This window comes from Pristiophorus japonicus, chromosome 16 (genome assembly GCF_044704955.1).
Source record: "Pristiophorus japonicus isolate sPriJap1 chromosome 16, sPriJap1.hap1, whole genome shotgun sequence".
Lineage (NCBI taxonomy): Eukaryota > Metazoa > Chordata > Chondrichthyes > Pristiophoridae > Pristiophorus > Pristiophorus japonicus.
Window position 1 is genome coordinate 30899540 of NC_091992.1, and position 18752 is coordinate 30918291.

The window sequence follows — 18752 nt, forward strand, 5'->3', positions numbered from 1 at the left end:
CCTAAGGGATAATTCTGTGCTCCCAGCAAGGAGGTGCTCTCAGGAGATGGTTGGGTTAGAGGATTGGGACTCTAACATTGTAACCCTTTGATCTGGGAACTCAGATCATGGAATTACCCCTCGAGTCTCATCCCACCCAACAGTTCATTTCCCCATATCATTTCATACTCTTTTTCAAGCAACTATCTAATTCTCTTTTAAAATAATTTAAGGAATCTGTTTTAACAATGGTTTGTAAAAGGAATGTCAACTATTTAACCATGTTCCGTGATATTTTTTTAAAATAATCTTACCTTCTTTTTGTCCTACAGTCTTTTACAGCTCTTGTCACTGGAAGAGACTCTGTTCTGGAGAGGGCGAGAGAGACTCATACTCTATTACAGCCAGGCTATGGAAAAAGGGGGAAGAGAGATTCCCATTTGAGGGTAGAGGAGCCTAGAGAGAGGAATCCTGTTGCTGTGGGATGAATAAAATGTGCTCATGGAATCGCAGAATGTTGCAACATAGAAACAATTCAATTGGCACATCAAGTTTGCGTCAATATTATTGTGAAGTATATAAGTTTTAATATCTTTATGATGTAAAAACATTATTTTCAACATTGTAATATTTCACTTAGAGATTAAAAGTAAAGCTGAAAGGATTTTGAAAATAAGTTTTTTTACAGTAGATTTATCTTTTAGTTCACATCAACAGAGTTCTAATTTGTTGTTCTTTTATGAACGCAAAATGTTTGCCAATCAGCTAAAAGAAATTTGTTTAAAAGGTGGCTAGAATAAGACGCCTGTTCTCAGCTGGTAGAACCCACCCAAACTGATTTCTGGCTTTTCTTGCCCATTGACAGCCTAAAACTGGTTATTGTCACTATTTGCATTTTTACTCCATTTGCCAACTGTAGTTGAGGATACAGTTGATAAATACAGCATAACATGCCTTTAGTGCTCAAAACTAGTTTTGACAGGTAATGGGCCACAGAGGCTAGGAAATAGGCACGAGCTGACCAAACTGGCCAGGTTTGGCTCCAAGCCAGACTGGCAGGAATATGTTGTGGTCACAGTGGGCTGAAAAAACAACTTGCATTTGGACAAGGTCTTCAATGTATAAATTGTCCCAAACCACTTTAAATATGCAATGAACCTCCAGCATAATCTACATGTGGCGGGGGTGGGAGGGGGAGAATGGAGTGGTCATGGACACACACAAACAGCAACCACCAGCACTCTACTGCCAACAAAACACCAACCACTCACCCAAGATTGAAACGACCCGCCAAGGGTCAACCAGATAGAGCTAAGCCCAGAGCACAGTCAATGCAGAGGTGATTTGCACTAAAGGCTTGGGGAAGAGTGATGTCATGTATCCTACATGGTTACTGTTTGTACTATTACAAGATGTGCACCGCAGTGGGAGACTTGTAGGTTACCTGTACAGGTGTGCCTGACCTAGTATAAAAGGCAGGCCACCAGGTGTGAACCTCACTCTGGAGTTATCAATAAAGGACTAAGGTCACTACAGTTCAAGTACAACACATTGCCTCGTGGAGTCATTATCAGAGTATCCTAGGACATAACAAAGATGCTCCTTAAAACCTACCTCTTTGACCTTTTGGTCACTTGCCCCAATTTCTCCTTACGTGGCTCGGTGTCAATTTTTAAAAATCTTGTATTACTACTGCGAAGCACCTTGGGATGTTTCACTATGTTAAAGGCGCTATATAAATACAAGATTATGTACTCAAGTCTCTGGAGTGGGGCTTGAACCCACAACCTTCTGACTCAGAGACAGGAGTGCTAAAATGAGCCACGGCTGACACTAAAAGGGCAGTGACAGCTGAACGCTCTGATGGAGGAAACCCACAGGTGGTCAGTCAGAGGAAGATTGAAGGGCCTGAGGTGGTACTTAAAACTGAAGCAATTGTAAGGTCTGGCGAAGCCAATGTAAAAATGTTTAGGAACAGTGGAACAGGAGTAGGTCATTCAGCCCCTCGAGCCTGATTTACCCACCTTAGCTCCATCGCCCTTGCCACCCCTACCAAACAAAATCTATTGATCTAGGCAATCATGAAGATTTAAATGCAATGTATTGGGGGACAGGGAGTGAATGGAATTGCTGCATGCTGTTGATAATATTGCAATGGTTATTTTCCTGCGATGCACTGTAGCTTTAAGATTCTTCCCAGTACAGTACATGAAACGCAGCACGTTGGAAACAGGGGCTGGGAGTATGCGACTGCGACTGCGCCGTACACATCCAGCGGGTTAGCACAACGTCTTATAGGAATCCCAGCAGATTCATTGTGCAGCAGGCAGACCGTTAATACAATTGCAATCTGGTGCCACCCGTCGATGCAGATACAAAGGAGGTGGGGCATCGCAAAATGAGCTGCAGCCACTAGGAAGTAACTTTCCCCTTTTTATTTTTGCAACTGTAGCTTTTTACATTGCACAAGGCGAGAGTGATGGTGGTTATTTCAGGACACAAGGGAAGCCAACAGTCGGATGATACAATGTCGGGCTCCGATTCCGAAGACGAGGTGAAGAAGCCAGCTGCCAACCGACCTGCGAATACACTGACTGTGCAAGAGGTAAGAAGGGACCTGCTGGGCTGGGGATACTTGGGCTGGCCCCAATGGTCCGCATTCTTTTAGTGGTGAGGGGCTACCCCGGTGAATGTATCCCTCTCCAATAATCCCCATTCCTCCAGGGTCGATCAGGCTCCGGAGGTAAACGGCGTTCCACATACACAACTACCTCCAGCGGTTGTGACCATAAAGCCGCGTTCTTACTGGCCCACTTCCCTCTTCCTTGTCCTGTGAAAAAGCAGCGGGGCGATGCTGCCTAACCATTCGATGTGCTCACTGTCAATCTCGGAGGTTCTCATTGTCGACAGCAGCTCAGCTTGACCTGAAATGGGATTGTTAAGACATCTGTAATCTTTCCGCCTTTGTTTTGTCATATGGTGACTGTGAAAGTTAATAATTGTTTAATATTTTTGATTTAGTTTCATTATCCCTGACTCTGTTAATGAAAGCCTGCGTCGCCTTTGAACATGTTGTGAATGTTAAATTACAAAATAGAATCGATTTCTGGGCAGGACACTTCACGGTTTCGGATAAAAGGACACCAGGGGAAACACCAATGCAAATACAGACCTGACAAGATGTTCACCCTGCTGTGTTAATGAGGATCATCAACCATTAACTTTATTATCACAAGGACACTAATTTACTAATGCCGTGACAGACATTCTTTCATGCCAAGTTGTGTGATTTCATGCATTTTGAACAATGTGTTTTAGTTACTATTGATATTTATTTTTTAAGAATTTTGTGCTTAGAATTTATAACGTTTATGGTAAATATATGCTGTGACAATATATTCTATGTCCAAAAAAGTTGACATTAAAATAAATAAGTGAGGAAATTATAGATGCTCTAGTCATGCTCTTCTAAAAAACTTTCTTGATTCAGGAATTGCCTACTTGGCTTGGAAAATTGTCAATGCCACTCCATTATTTAAGAAGGGTAGGAGAGATCAACTAGGAAATTATAGACCTATTAGTCTAACATCTGTAAAGGGTTAGTCATAAGAACATAAGAAATAGGAGCTGGCTATTTGGCCCTTCAAGCCTGCTGCGCCATTCAACAAGATCATGGCTGATCTCCTACCTCAACTCCACCTTCCCGCACCATCCCCATATCCCTTAAAGGAACATCTTCTCAGCATTAACCCTGTCAAGCCCCTTAAGAATTGTATATGTTCACCTCTCATTCTTTAAAACGCTAAGGAATATAGGCCTAGTCTAATCAATCCCTCCTCATAGGGCAATCCCCTCATTCCAGGAACCAGTCTAGTGAACCTTCATTGCACTCCCTCTCAAGCAAGTATGTCTTTCGTTAGGTAAGGAGACCAGAACTGTACACAGTATTCCAGGTGTGGCCTCAGCAATGCCCTGAATAATTGTAGCAAGACTTCTTGGGCCCGAAATTCACTGACCCGAAGGGACGGCTACTGCGGAGTTTGGGCAGTCGATCGAAAAAATTGATCAGCCACCGCAGTCGGGTACTTTTCCCTCCCCGAGCCATATTCAGCTCGGGGAGGATTTCAGCGGTGTTCACATCCTCTGGAAACGGTAGTGAAGCCGCAGTAAAGGAAGGTTTCCAGTGGTGAGCTCTGCAGCGTGCAGGCCGCTGGAAAGGGACTCGCACAGTGAAATTCACCGAGGAAAAGGTAGGACTTTTCCCGGCAGTGTCCCTGTGAGGTTTGCGATGCGGTGCTCGAACGCGACATCGCTGGGGTACTTTGGTAGGTAAAAAGTTTTATTAATTATTATTGTTTTTATTTCATTTTCCAGCATCCGCAGTATTTATCTTTTCATATAATTTTATTAATTGTTTTGGTTCTATTAAACCTGCTGAGTGCTGCTCAGAGGTTTGCACATACCCCCGTACAACTTTCAGGTCTGACTCTTTAGTGGAGTCCTGTGGGCTGCAGAGACCTGCTTGGCAGGGTTCACCCTGAGGATGGGAGGAGTGTTGGGAGGGCGACACCTGGTACACCTGCTCAGAAGCAGGGCAGCACGCAGGAGAAGGCGTCGCCATCAGCACCGTGCAGACAGGCAGCGGGCAAGGGAGGCAGCAGCCATGATTCGTTCATTCTGCGCCAGACCAGTGTGCCCGCCGTCTTCACCGGCCCGAATCAGGATTGCGGCTGGCTGCTTGGGGACAAGAGATATCCCCTGTCCACTTGGTTGCTCACTCCTCTGCGGAACCCCAGGATATCGCCAGAACATGCATACAATGATGCTCATTGTGTCACCGGGTGCATCATCGAGCAGTGCATGGGCTTCCTTACGCAGAGATTCCGGTGCCTGGACCGCTCTGGTGGCACCTTGCAGTACTCTCCTCAACGGGTCTCCATAATCATCATGGTCTGCTGCATGCTGCACAACTTGGCCATCATAAGGGGACAGCCACTGGAGGTCGAGCCAACAGCACCACCTCAGGAAGAGGAGGAGGAGGAGCGCAGGAGGAGGAGGAGGATCCCCGCCGCCACAGAGCTAGGAGGCGTCGACCCATCGCCACCCTGGAAGGGCCGGGTGCAGACTGGCCAGCACCCTCCTGGGAGGGTGCATCCTCACATATATGGAGGTGCCCGACCTCCCCTGCAATCTCCCTCCATGCATTATGTACTGGCGGTCTGCCAGGTCTCCCCACGCCACGGAACAGTATTCTTCTTCTGTCCTCCACACCGGTCATCAGGGTCTCCAGCTCCATATTGATGAACCAGTTGGCTCTCCTTGCACCTCTTAGACCATCCATCCTTCCAACCTTCTTCCCCCCGCCCCCCCCCCCCCCCCCCTCAGAGCTTGCTGCAAACCCTTGCCTTGCTCATTAGAAACCCTTACCTGCATGCTGAATTTCTCAGTGGTGATTACGCTCAAATTAAGACAGCCACACCGCTGAAAAATCCACTTTGGAAAGGTTCATTAGCGCTGGAACCCATTTGTTCACTTTTGAAGCTGAATATGGGGCGGCCCAGCCACAAAATATTTTCAGCGCTAATGGCCACAAAAAGGTAGGGGGAGCACCAGCTTTCCAGTGGTACTGAATCTCGGGCCCCTTTACTCTTATGCTCTAATCCCTTTTTAATAAAAGCTAACATACCATTCGCTTTCCTAATTGCTTGCTGCACCTGCATGTTAACTTTCTCTGTGATTCATGTAAGGTTCCCCCGGTCCCTCGCCATTCAAAAAATACATTTATTTTCCTACCAAAGTGGATAACTTCACACTTCCCCACATTGTATTCCATTTGCCATGTTCTTGCTCACTCACTCAATCTGTCTATATCTCTCTGCAGCCTCTTTGCGTCCTCCTCACAGCTTACTTTCCCACCTAACTTTGTGTCATCAGCAAACTTGGATACGTTACACTGAGTCCCTTCATCTAACTCACTAATATAGATTGTAAATAGCTGAGGCTTAATCAGTGATCCTTGCAGTACCCTGCTAGTTACAGCCTGCTAACCCAAACAAGTCCCATTTATTCCTACTCTCTGGCTTTTGGCCAATGTATTATACCCAATCCCATGAGTCCTAATTTTGTGTAATAACCTCGAGTAATACCTTATCGAATTCTTTTTGAAAATCCAAATACACTACATCCACTGATTCCCTGTTATCCATCCTACTAGTTCCATCTTCAAAAAACTTGAACAGATTTGTCAAACACTATTTTCTTTTCATAAAACTATGTTGACTCTGCCTAATCATATTACGATTTTCTAAGTGCCCTGTCCCTAATAATTCTAGCATTTTGCCTACTACTGATGTCAGGCTAACTGGCCTATAGTTCATCCTTTCTTAAATAGTGGGGTTATGTTTGCTACCTTCCAATCCTTGGGGACTGTTCTAAAATCTAGGGAATTCTGGAAGATTAATACCAGTGCATCCACTATCTCTGCAGCTATCTCTTTTAAAACCTAGGATGCAGGTCATCAGGTCCAGGGGATTTGTTGCCACATTGTACCATTAATTTCTTCAATACTATGTCTTTACTTATACGGATTTCTTCAAGTTCCTCATTCTCTCTAGATACTTGGTCCCCATTATTTCCAGAATGTTTTTTGTGTCTTCTACCGTGAAGACAGATAGATACAAAGTATTTGTTTAATGTCTCTGCCATTTCCTTATTGCCCATTATAGTTTCTCCTGTCTCTGTCTCTAATGGGCCCACTTTTACCTTCATTAATCCCATCCTACTTACATACCTGTAGAAATGTTTACAATCTGTTTTTATGCCTCTTGCTAATTTACTCTCATATTTTTTCTCTTTCCATATCAGTTTCTTGGTCCTCCTTTGCTGAATTTTAAAATCCTCCCAATCCTCAGGCTTACTATTTTTGGCAACGTTATAAGCCTGTTCCTTTGATCTAATACTATCTTTAATTTCTCTTGTTAGCCACACTTGGACCACTTTTCCCATGGGATTTTTGTGCCTTAAAAGGAAGGTATATTTGTTGTAAATTATGTATTAATTCTTTAAATGCTAGCCATTGCTTGTCTATCATTATACCTTTTAATATAGTATCCCAATCTACCTTTGCCAACTTGCACCTCATACCTTCGTAGTTTGATTTGTTTATGTTTAAGACCATAGTTTGAACTCAATATAAAATTGTATCATTATGGTCACTCATCCTTTAAGGTCCCTTTACAACAAGGTTATTTATTAACTCTTTTTCATTGCACAATACTCGATCTGGAATAGCCTGTTCCCTCATTGGTTCCTCAATATAGTGATCTAGAAAACTATCTTGTATACATTCCATGAACTCATCCTCCACACTATTACTGCAAATTAGGTTTACCCAGTCTATATGTAGATTAAAGTCCTCCATGATTACCTTATTACCCTTGTTACCTTGCAGCCACGTCCCCACATGAATATGAGATCAAACCTATTCACTTTTATCTACGCTATTAATTCATCTATTTTGTTGCGAATGCTTCACGCATTTGGATGTAGGGCTCAATTTTCCCCAGTAATTTGTGCCGGTTTTTTTTTCTCGAGCAGGCTGCTCTTTTTGGCCTAAGTTGAAAAACCAGTTTCCCCAATCAGTTTGCACCAATGTAACTCAGTTAGTTACGATTTTTTTAGCTCAGTTTTTTTTTCAGCCGAAGGGGGCGTAACCTGCCACCTACGCTAATTAGGGAAGTTTGGCCAGCTGAGAGTTACTCCAGTTCAGCATATGTGGCCTCTGCTGAAAAACCTTCCCTAGAGATAAGGAAATCAGTGCCCGGACACACTAAAAGAATTGAACAACATGTAGCAGCAACTTACCTCCAACCCCGCCCGAAGGCTGTCCAGTCCCATTCTCGGTCCCTGGTTCACACACACAGGAAGGATGTCCAGTCCCATTCTCGGTCCCCGGTTAGAGAGAGAGAGAGAGCTCGCATTGTGTCCCTGGGACCGGACCGGGAGAATGGGGACCGAGAATGGGACCGGACCGGGCAAGGTTGGAGGTAAGTTGCTGCTAAGTGTTTTTCAATTCTCTTAATGTGTTGGGAGCTGGCTTTGAAGCCTCAGCTCGCATTGTGTCCCTGGTTACCATGGCAGCTGATCATTTTGGCATAGATCAAGGCTCCATGCCCAAAACTAAAGGTCGGGTTAGGCCAAAATGAAGAAATCCAGTGGGGAAACTTAGAATCTTTTTTTTTGGCGTAATTAGGCCGCCAAAAATCGGGCATAACTCTTCAAGTATGCCAAAAAAATGCTTTGGGGAAAATTGAGCCCATAGTCTCTAATTTCCTGATTTATACCCTGCCCTACATTACAACTAAGGTTTGGGAGCCTCTAAAGAACTCCCACCAATGTTTTCTGCCCCTTGCGGTTTCTTAACTCCATCTAAACTGATTCTACTTCTTGATTTTCAGCGCTAAGATCGTTTTCCTCTACTGTCTTTATCCCATCCTTTATCAGAGCTACCCCCCCCTTTTCCATTTTGCCTATCTCTTCTAAAAGTTAAGTATCCTGGAATATTTAGTTCCCAACCTTGATAACTTTGCAACCATGTCTCCGTATTGGCTATTTAGATCAAATCTATTAATTTCTATCTACATTATTAATTCATCTATTTTGTTGCGAATGCTTCGCGCACTCAGATATAGGACTGGATTTTCAGCTTTGATGTTTTAGGGGCATTAATGGCAGCGGAGCAGGAAAGTTAGCGCCTGGGAACAGTTTGCGCCTCAGTTTGGGCAGCTGGATCCTGGGTCAGGGGGCACAGCACTAAGGGAGGCGTTGTATACCTGTCTTCGGGCATTAGGATGGGAAACACTCGAGCTAAAGAGCCAGACTGGGAGCGCTCCGAGACACCCCTGGGGGGCAGGGGGGGGGGAAAATAAAATCCCACAAAAACATTCCCAAAACATTGCCCACGTCACCACAACACAAATCACAAAAAAAATTAAAAGAAAAAACAATCACACTTCCCTTAGGAGTCCATTACTTACATCTTTGCTATCAGGATCGTTGGACCACCTGATTTCCCAGGTAGTCTGTACGAGGTGTGCTTCACAACGTATGGGTTGGATTGAAGCGCAAACTCGTGCTAGTGTTGTAACCGGCGCGTTGCACACCATGTGCAGCTTTTCCAGGCGGGGTGCTGCTCAGCCCTGCCGCTAAACCGGACCCGAGGATCACTGTGGGGCACTGGAGGCTGACTGCCCGGCCTAAACACCTCACTGCCGCCATTGCTGCTGCTCTGGGGCAAAAAATGGAGAGCAGGAGAGCTGAAAATCCAGCCCTAAAAACTTTGACTTTTTTCTATTTTTGCCTGATGTCACCTTAGTCACTGATGCCCCATTCCTTTATTACTCTCTGTTCCTTCCTGACCCCTTATTTTTACCCAAAACTCTGCTATGCTCTGGAGTCTTGACATTACTCTTTCCTGAATCCTCCCAACCACCCTTCCCCCTTCATTAGTTTAAAGCCCTATCTACTGCACTAGTTACTCGATTCGCCAGGACACTGGTTGCAGCCCGGTTTAAGTGGACCCCGTCCCAACGGAACAGCAGCCTCTTTCCCCAGTACTGGTGCCAGTGCCCCATGAAGCAAAACGCCTGCCTTCCACTCTTCGAACCACGTATTTAACATTCGAATCTGCTTATGCCTAAGGCAACTGGCACGTGGCTCAGGTAACAATCCAGACATTATTACCTTTGAGGTTCTTTTTCATTTGGACCCCAGCCCTTCAAACTCAGCGGAACAAGGTCATATAGGGACCTTATGGTTCCTACATGGACCATGACAAATGGATCCTCCCCTTCGCACTCCAAGCTCATCTCCAGCCGCGAGGAGATGAGCACAACCTTTGGAACTCCTGACCTCGGTGGCAGGGAACAGTATCTATCCCTAAACTTTCCCCTACTACAATTACATTCCCTTTCACTCCCCCCCACTTAACTGGCCTCATCCACCATGGTGTCATGGTCAGCTTGCTCATCCATCCTGCAGGCTTTGTCCTCATCCACACAGGCAGCAAGAACCTCATACCTGTTGGATAAGGACAAATGCAGAGGCTTCACCAGCACTGCGTCTGGGGTCCCCTTACCTGCCTGAGTTGCAGTCACACAATCCTGTCCCTGATCACTAACCAGACCTGTACCACTAAGGGGTGTGACTGTCTCCTGGATCAAAGTGTCCAGGTAACTCTTCCCCCTCCCTGATGCCCCGCAATGTCTGCACCTCAGACTCCAGCTCAACAACTTGGAGTTGAAGCTCCTCAAGATGCATGCAATTACTGCAAATGTGGTTGTTTGCACAATGCTCTCCACAAACTTCTACATGCCACAGTTACGGCACACCACCTGCACTGCCATCCCTATATGACCTTGTTCTATTTAATTAAAGTTAATTAAATTTGTATTTAAGTAACATAGTTTACAGTTTAATTTCTTGACTACTTACTTGATCTAGATTAAGGCATGGGTTAGTCACCTGTAACACAAAGCACAACACATTTTACTATGTTAAAGGCGCTATACAAATAAAAGTTATTATTAAGCACAAAGCAGGAACTCCTTTCCCCTCTTCTCCAAATTCCCACTCATTCCAAATTCACAAATAAAACACTCTGTTTAAGTGCACTCCATTTAAGACACTGTGCGGATTGCTCCGTGCTTCTGCAGACCTGTTTACCTTTATACCCTCGGAGCCTCACCCAAGTTTTTTTTTTGGTGATTTTTATGTTTTTTTTTTGTTTTTTTTGGGCAGTAAAACCACAGATATATATATACACACGTGCCCCCTATAAAAGGGGAGGGGGCCACTAAAACCGGCAATTAAAACAAATTAAACTTTAAAACATATAAAGCCTCACCCAAGTTACCAGAGTTGACTCAGCTCCCTGCTCTCAGTGATTAGCACCTATTCAAGACAAGCACTTACAGCTGACTGACAGTTAACTGCCACTGACAGGCAGCTTCTGTGAACTACAGTTTTTAAAGATCTAGTTTAAAATCAAAATGTTAAACTAAATTTCACTTTTTACAGCTACAACTTACACAATACTTACCAGAAATTCACACTCTTTCCAAATTCCCAAATATAACACTCTGCTTAAGTACTCTCCATTTAAGTCATGTCTAACGAACCTAGTTGCAGTTTTTAGGAGGTAACGAACATAATAGATAAGGGAGTGCCGATGGGTGTTATTTATATGGACCTCCAGAAGGCATTTGATAAGGTTCCACATAAGAGTCTTCTAACAAAAATGAGAGTGTATGGAATTGGAAGCAACTGCTTGACAATGGTAAGGGTTTGTTTAGGCGGTAGGAGACATGGAGAAGGGATAATGGGTATATACTCAAATTGGCAGGATGTGACTAGTGCTGTCACCCAAGGATCTGTACTGGGGCCTTAGTTTTTCACTATATTTATAAATGCTTTAGATGAAAGCGAAAACATTCGCTGATGACAATTAGTTAGGTGGCACAATAAATAGTGTAGATGGGAGCAGAATTTTGCAGAGGGATATTGATAGATTAAGTGAGGGGGTAAAACTGAGGCAGATGAAGTTCAATGTTGGGAAGTGTGAAGTCATCCATGTTGAACCTAAGTAAAATAGATCAGAGTATTTTCTAAAAGGTGAGAAGCTAGGAACTTTGGAGGACCTGAGAGATTTAGGGGTCCATGTACAGAAATCACTGAAGGCAAGTGGACAAGTACAAAAAATAATGTTAAAAGGCTAATGGCCTTTATCTCAAAGGGGCTGGAATACAAAGGGATGGAAGTTAGGTTACAGCTGTACAGAGCTCTAGTCAGACCCCATCTAGAATACTGCCTTCAGTTCTGGGCACCGTACCTCTGGAAGGATATATTGGCCTTGGAGGAGGTGTAACGCAGATTCACCGGAATGATATAGCGTCAAAGGGTTCAATTATGAGGCTAGGTTGCTTAAACTAGGCTTGTATACCCTTGACTATGGAAGATTATGGGCTGATCTCTGAGGTGTTTAAGATGATTAAAAGATTTGATGGCGTAGATAGAGAGAAACGATTTCCTCTGGTGGGGGGGAGTCCAGAACAAGGGAGCATAGAAAACATAGAAACATAGAAACATAGAAAATAGGTGCAGGAGTAGGCCATTCGGCCCTTCTAGCCTGCACCGCCATTCAATGAGTTCATGGCTGAACATGCAACTTCAGTACCCCATTCCTGCTTTCTCATCATACCCCTTGATTCCCCTAGTAGTAAGGACTTCATCTAACTCCTTTTTGAATATATTTAGTGAATTATCCTCAACAACTTTCTGTGGTAGAGAATTCCACAGGTTCACCACTCTCTGGGTGAAGAAATTCCTCCTCATCTCGGTCCTAAATGGCTTCCCCCTTATCCTTAGACTGTGTCCCCTGGTTCTGGACTTCCCCAACATTGGGAACATTCTTCCTGCATCTAACCTGTCTAACCCCGTCAGAATTTTAAACGTTTCTATGAGGTCCCCTCTCATTCTTCTGACCTTAAAATTAGAGCGAGGCCAATCAGGGGTGATGACAGGAAGTATTTCCTCACAGAAAGAGTAGTGGAAATCTGGAACATTTCCCCCCAATAAAAAAATGTAAAACTGAGATTGATAGATTTTTGTTAGGCAAGGGTATTAACGGTTACGAAACCAAGGCGGGTAGATGGAGTTAAGATACAGATCAACCATGATCTAATTGAATGGTGTTCGAGAGGCAGAATGGCCTACTCCTGTTCCTATGTTCCTACTTAAAAAAGACCTTGGGCTAGAACCTCCACTTTTGGGCTTATCGCCCAAAAATGGGCATTATTTCCGGCGTGGGTGTTAAAAAAGGGTTTTCAGATTGCTGGCTTCCCGCCCAGTCTCAAAACACCTAATTTACATTTTTGAAAATGGGCGTTACCTCGAGCGATATCAAATGGATGGTCGCGTTACATTTTTTTGACCTTCTGCCGTAAAGTATGGGCGTCCTTAGCAACAGCATGGCAACGCTCGATTTCCGCGATTCAGGAGGTCAAGGGTCATCATGACATGCGCAGAAGAGGAAACAGAGAGAGAGGGAGCTCAGAGGCACTGAAAGTGTGTGTGGCTGTGGTGTGTGCTTGTTTGGCTGTTGTGGGAGGAACGACGGAGATTCACCAGCAGCAAAAAGCCTACTAAGCACCAAGAACATAGTTGGCACCGAGCTTTTGTCCAACAAATAAGAAATAACATGGAAGGGATGGAGGAGGCCCTGGAGCTGGTAGCCAGGAACACTGGTGGCTGAGGGCTCCTTGTGGTCCCGGAGCGCTGCACTGCACCCCACAGCGACGCACCCCCATTGCCAACCACATGAGAGCCAGCAGCAACATCTTCCTTATGGCTCGGAGCACATTCCACCTCGGGACCATCCTCTCCCGTATCCGTCCAAGCAGCGGTTCGGCCGTCGCCTCCCCCCACCCCCCTTCCCCACAATGAAGCATCGCCTGGGGACCTCCTCGGCCAGGCAGCTTGAAGTCAGGAGGGGAAGGGGTAGAGGTGGGGAGGAGAAGTGAGGGGTGGGGGGGGGGAGGTGACGGGTTGGTTTGTACAGAAATACTGATGATTTCAGATTAATGTTCGGTTTAAATGTTTTTTATTTAACAAATCCTTGTAGCACATTGGCTCAGATAGCTGCATCATTACACACTGGTGATTCCTTAACATCAAAGGGTATAATCACACTTAACTTCAATCAACTTAAACTTTAACGGTCACCAAGGTGATGCCCACCATTGATGTATGACCTGCACACCCAGCAGTGTGTCAGCCTTGTAAATAACACCAACGTTCTTTCAGGCAAAGCGATCATTGATGAGCTCCTGACATAAGGCTGATTGTCTGGGCCGATGACAGCATCCGTCTCCTCGTCCTCCTCTTCCTCTCACTGGTGAGGTGGACTGTCAGACTCATCGGGCAATTCTTGTCCCCTCCTGATAGCCAGGTTGTGTAGCATGGAGCACACCACCACGAATTGAGCTACCTGCTCAGGGTGGTATTGGAGCTCTCCTCCTGAGGGGTAGACATCTAAAGTGCTGCTTCAGCACTCCAATGGTTTTCTCCATGATATTGCGAGTTGCTCTATGGCTCTCTGTCCTTTTCAGAATGGCAGGCAGTGACTAGTGGGGTGCCGCAGGGTTCAATGCTGGGACCCCAGCTATTTACAATATACATTAATGATTTAAACGAAGGAATTGAATGTAATATCTCCAAGTTTGCAGATGACACTAAGCTGGGTGGCAGTGTGAGCTGTGAGGAAGATGCTAGGAGGCTGCAGGGGGACTTGGACAGATTAGATGAGTGGGCAAATGCATGGCAGATGCAGTATAATGTGGATAAGTGTGAGGTTATCCACTTTGAATACAAAAACAGGAAGGCAGATTATTATCTGAATGGTGTCAGATTAGTAAAAGGGGAGGTGCAACGAGACCTGGATGTCATGGTACATCAGTCATTGAAGGTAGGCATGTTGGTACAGCAGGCAGTAAAGAAAGCAAATGGCATGTTGGCCTTCATAACAAGCAGATTTGAGTATAGGAGCAGGGAGGTCTTACTGCAGTTGTACAGGGCCTTGGTGAGACCACACCTTGAGTATTGCTTGCAGTTTTGGTCTCCTAATCTGAGGAACGACATTCTTGCTATTGAGGGAGTGCAGCAAAGGTTCACCAGACTGATTCCCGGGATGGCTGGACTGACATATGAAGAAAGACTGGATCGACTAGGCGTATATTCACTGGAATTTAAAAGAATGAGAGGGGATCTCATAGAAACATATAAAATTCTGACAGGATTGAACAGGTTAGATGCAGGAAGAATGTTCCCGATGTTGGGGAAGTCCAGAACCAGGGGTCACAGTCTTAAGGATAAGGGTTAAGCTATTTAGGACCGAGATGCGGAGAAACTTCTTCTCTCAGAGAATTGTGAACCTGTGGAATTCTCTACCACAGAAAGTTGTTGAGACCAGTTCGTTAGATATATTCAAAAGGGAGTTAGATGTGGCCCTTACGGCTAAAGAGGATCAAAGGGTATGGAGAGAAAGCAGGAAAGGGGTACTGAAGTTGCATGATCAACCATGATCATATTGAATGGTGGTGCAGGTTCGAAGGGCCGAATGGCCTACTCCTACATCTACTTTCTATGTTTCTCATTGTATCGCCTCTCGGCCTCGGTGTGGGTGTCATGTAGGGGGGTCATCAGCCAGGTGGCAAGGCCATATCCTTTGTCCCCAAGCATCCAGTATTGACCCCTTGTGACTCAGATACAGTGCTCTCACGCAGGATGTGAGCATTATGGATGCTGCCCAGAAATTGAGCATTCACTGCCAGTATAATTTGCTGGTGGTCGACAACCAGTTGGACATTCAGGGAATGGAATCCCTTGCGGGTCCTGAAAACCTTAGCATCCTGAAAAGGTGCCCGCATCGTGATGTACAGCCTATTGCTCCCTGCACCTTGGGGAAGCTTGCAATTCTGGAGAATCCTAGAGCCCTCTCACTCTGTGCCTCCCTGGTCAAGTCCCTCCTGCGTGTGTACTGGGCTTCAGTGACCTGTCTAATGCAGCGATGTGTGGCATGCTGAGAAAGTCCGCAAATGTCGCCAGCTGTGGCCTGAAAAGAACCCGAGGCGTAGAACGACAGTGCCGTGGTGACTTTGACCTCGACGGACAGTGCAGTTCTGATGGTGCTGTCAGACTGCAGGTCGTGTCGGGCAAGTCGAGGTAAGAATGCTTCTCCTTGTACTTGCAAGGGGTGTAACGTCTGGTCCTCCTCATCTGTCTGTCACTTCGTTCATTGGGCACATAATGCAGTGGAGCGTTCCTTCGGCGATGTCGAGTCTGCTGCATGTATTTGGTCACCAAGAGAGGGTGAGAAAGGGCAGGCCCCATTGCTCTCTGTTTTCCACCGATTGCTCACAAACAATGTCCCGACGAACACACCTCTTCAATTCCAACCGGTCACAGTGTGGTCAAGATGTTTTTAGAGATGTTCACATCGACTCCGACGACCTGCAGCATACATCCAAACTCCGCCGAGGTTGAAGCACAGCAGCCTTTTAAAGGATGCGACATGTGATCTACAACATGGCGTCCATAACGCTGTGATTCGTTCCGGTTAGTTCCACTTTTTGTGGGCGTTTTTTTGGGCGAGCGATATTGTGGGCGATAGGTGTGTGAGGTGGTGAAATTGACGACGGGCGATCTGCATGGCCGCTAGTTTGGGTAAATATGCCTTTTACGACAAAAAACAGTGGGCGGGCGTTAATATTGAATCTCGGCGTTAATTCCGTGCGGAAAATAGCGCTCGGCGATATTATGGGCGTTGAATTTGCCCATTCTGCTGATTCCGCCCCCAAAAAATGGGCGAGCGGTAATATTTTTCTTGGCGTTAAGCACATGGGGAAAGTAACACTCGCCGATAAGTTTCCGAAAAATGTCCATCAGTTTCCATTTTGTGCCAAAATGGGCGATATCTGGGCATTATACGTAATTTCAGCGGTAAAATGGGCGTTAAGTGGGCGTTAAGCATGCAAAAAAAGTGGAGGTTCTAGCCCCTAGTCTGGGACACTTGTATATCGTATTAGTTACCACACTATACAGTATATTGCCCTTGAGAAGTTGCAACGCGAGTAATAGTGTTGATGCCAGGTTTCAGAATCTAAGGATGCATTTATATTACAACATTAGTCAATGTAAAATCATTTTGTTTCCCACTGATGCGACAGTTATATTGTGTATACAGCCTCAATAGAGAAATAAATCTATTAAGAAAGATCTGCATTTATATAGCGCCTTTCACAACCACAGGACATCCCAAGGCACTTTACATCCAATGGAGTACTTTTCAAAGTGTTGTAATTCAGGAAACGCGGCAGCCAATTTACACACAGAAAGCTCCCACAAATAGCAATGTGATAATGACCAGATTATCTATTTTTGTTATGTTGATTGAGGGATAAATATTGGCCAGGACACCAGGGATAACTCCCCTGCTCTTCTTCGAAATAATGCCATGGGATCATTTACATCCACCTGAGAGAGAAGACGGGGCCTTGATTTAATGGGGCCCAAGTTTGGGCCGCGCCTAGAACGGCGCAGCCCCGACCTGGACGCCCGTTTTTCGCGTTGGAAAGTGCGCCGAAAAAATACTTGCAAACTCTCCGGCTCCCTGCAGGTCTTCAGCAGCTTGGCGCGGCGCACACAGAACAGCGGGGGGGGGGGGGGGGGGGGGGTGCGAAGCAACAGACTCGCGCCAATTCTACAAGTAGTGGTGGGCCGGGCTAATTTAAATAAGGCAACGTTGTGCCGGCAACCCTGCCGCGCAGTGGCACATAAACATTGGCACTCGGCCATTTTTAAAGGGACGAGAGGAAAAGCTGCTTGCTGTTTCTTCGGCTGCCGTCCAGCCACTGACGCCGCCCCTATCGCGTGGCCAAATGGCCTCAGTCCCCTGCAGCTCGAAAGCTGCTTGCTCTTTCTTCGGCTGCCGTCCAGCCACTGATGGAAGGAAGGCCTGCCTGAAGCACCGCAGCTCGATGGCTGCTGCTGCTTCATACAGGTAGGAACATGGAATATTTAATCTTTGCTTTCTTTATAAATTTTTATTCAGGTTGGATCTTTATTTGTATAAGTATGACTGTTGAATGATTGTAGAATTCAATTACTTCCCTTCACCACCCCCCCCCCCCCCGTTCCCTACGCCTAATTTGTAACCTACGCCTGATTTGTAAAGTATAGGCAAGGTTTTTCTGAGCGTACAAAAATCTTCACTTACTCCATTCTAAGTTAGTTTGGAGTAAGTTTTCACTGCCTAAACTTTCAAAACAGGTGTAAGTGGCTGGACACGCCCCCTTTTGAAAAATAAATTCTGCTCCAAAGTGAAACTGTTCTAACTGACTAGAACTGGAGCAAACTAAATGCCGAGAATTGCAATTTCTAAGATATTCCATTCTAAACCAGTTGCTCCAAAAAAAACAGGAGCAACTCAGGCCGAAATTTGGGCCCAATGTCTCATCTGAAGGACGGCACCCTCGATAGTGTAGCGCTCCCTCAGTACTGCGCTAGTTTTTTGTCCTCAAGTCTCTGGAGTGGGTCTTGAACCCCCAACCTTGTGACCTAAAGGCAAGGGTGCTACCAACTGCGTCACAGCTGACACTTGGGCCTCTGGTATTTACCTCAACACTAAACTTCAAGTGTAAGTGTACCCAAAGTTCTATGAAAAGGTAAAGGAAATTGGAAAAGAGAGCTTGAGGTGGTCAAGATTATAATGGGGATCAATAAAGTCGATCGAGGCAAATTGTTCAGAAACTAGGATATAATTTGAAAATTAGTAGTGGGGGAACTCATGTTGACGGTTTTACACAAAGCACAGTAAACTATGGAACAGTATAAATGGTTTCACGTGAAAAACTAGACATATTTATTGAGATAGAGAAACATGTGAGAAGGCAGGATGTTAAGCTCAGATCAATCAGCAGGAGATATGTTGAAATATTGAAATATGTTGAAATTATTCTGCAATTCTATATAATACATTTAACAAATTGTGCCTGTGTACACTTCCAGTCAACCTTTTCCTTTATAAGTTCCTGGGCCCAAAATTCAGTCCCGCTGGAAAGCTGGTGCTTCCCCCACCTTTTTGAGCCCATTAGCGCTGAAAGTTTTTTGTGGCTGAGCCACCTCATATTCAGCTTAAAAAGTGAACAAATGGGTTCCAG

At 45.2% G+C, this 18752-nt stretch overlaps 1 protein-coding gene across 1 annotated transcript in view; it reads left to right on the plus strand.

The window, feature by feature from the left end:
* Nucleotides 1-2300: 2300 nt before the first annotated feature.
* kctd7 (potassium channel tetramerization domain containing 7) overlaps nucleotides 2301-18752 on the plus strand; it is a 38295-nt gene continuing 21843 nt past the window's right edge. Inside the window, exon 1 of the mRNA XM_070858101.1 lies at nucleotides 2301-2584. Within this exon, the coding sequence (XP_070714202.1) occupies nucleotides 2459-2584 (126 nt within the window). The 5' untranslated portion in view covers nucleotides 2301-2458. The remainder of the gene's footprint in view (nucleotides 2585-18752) is intronic.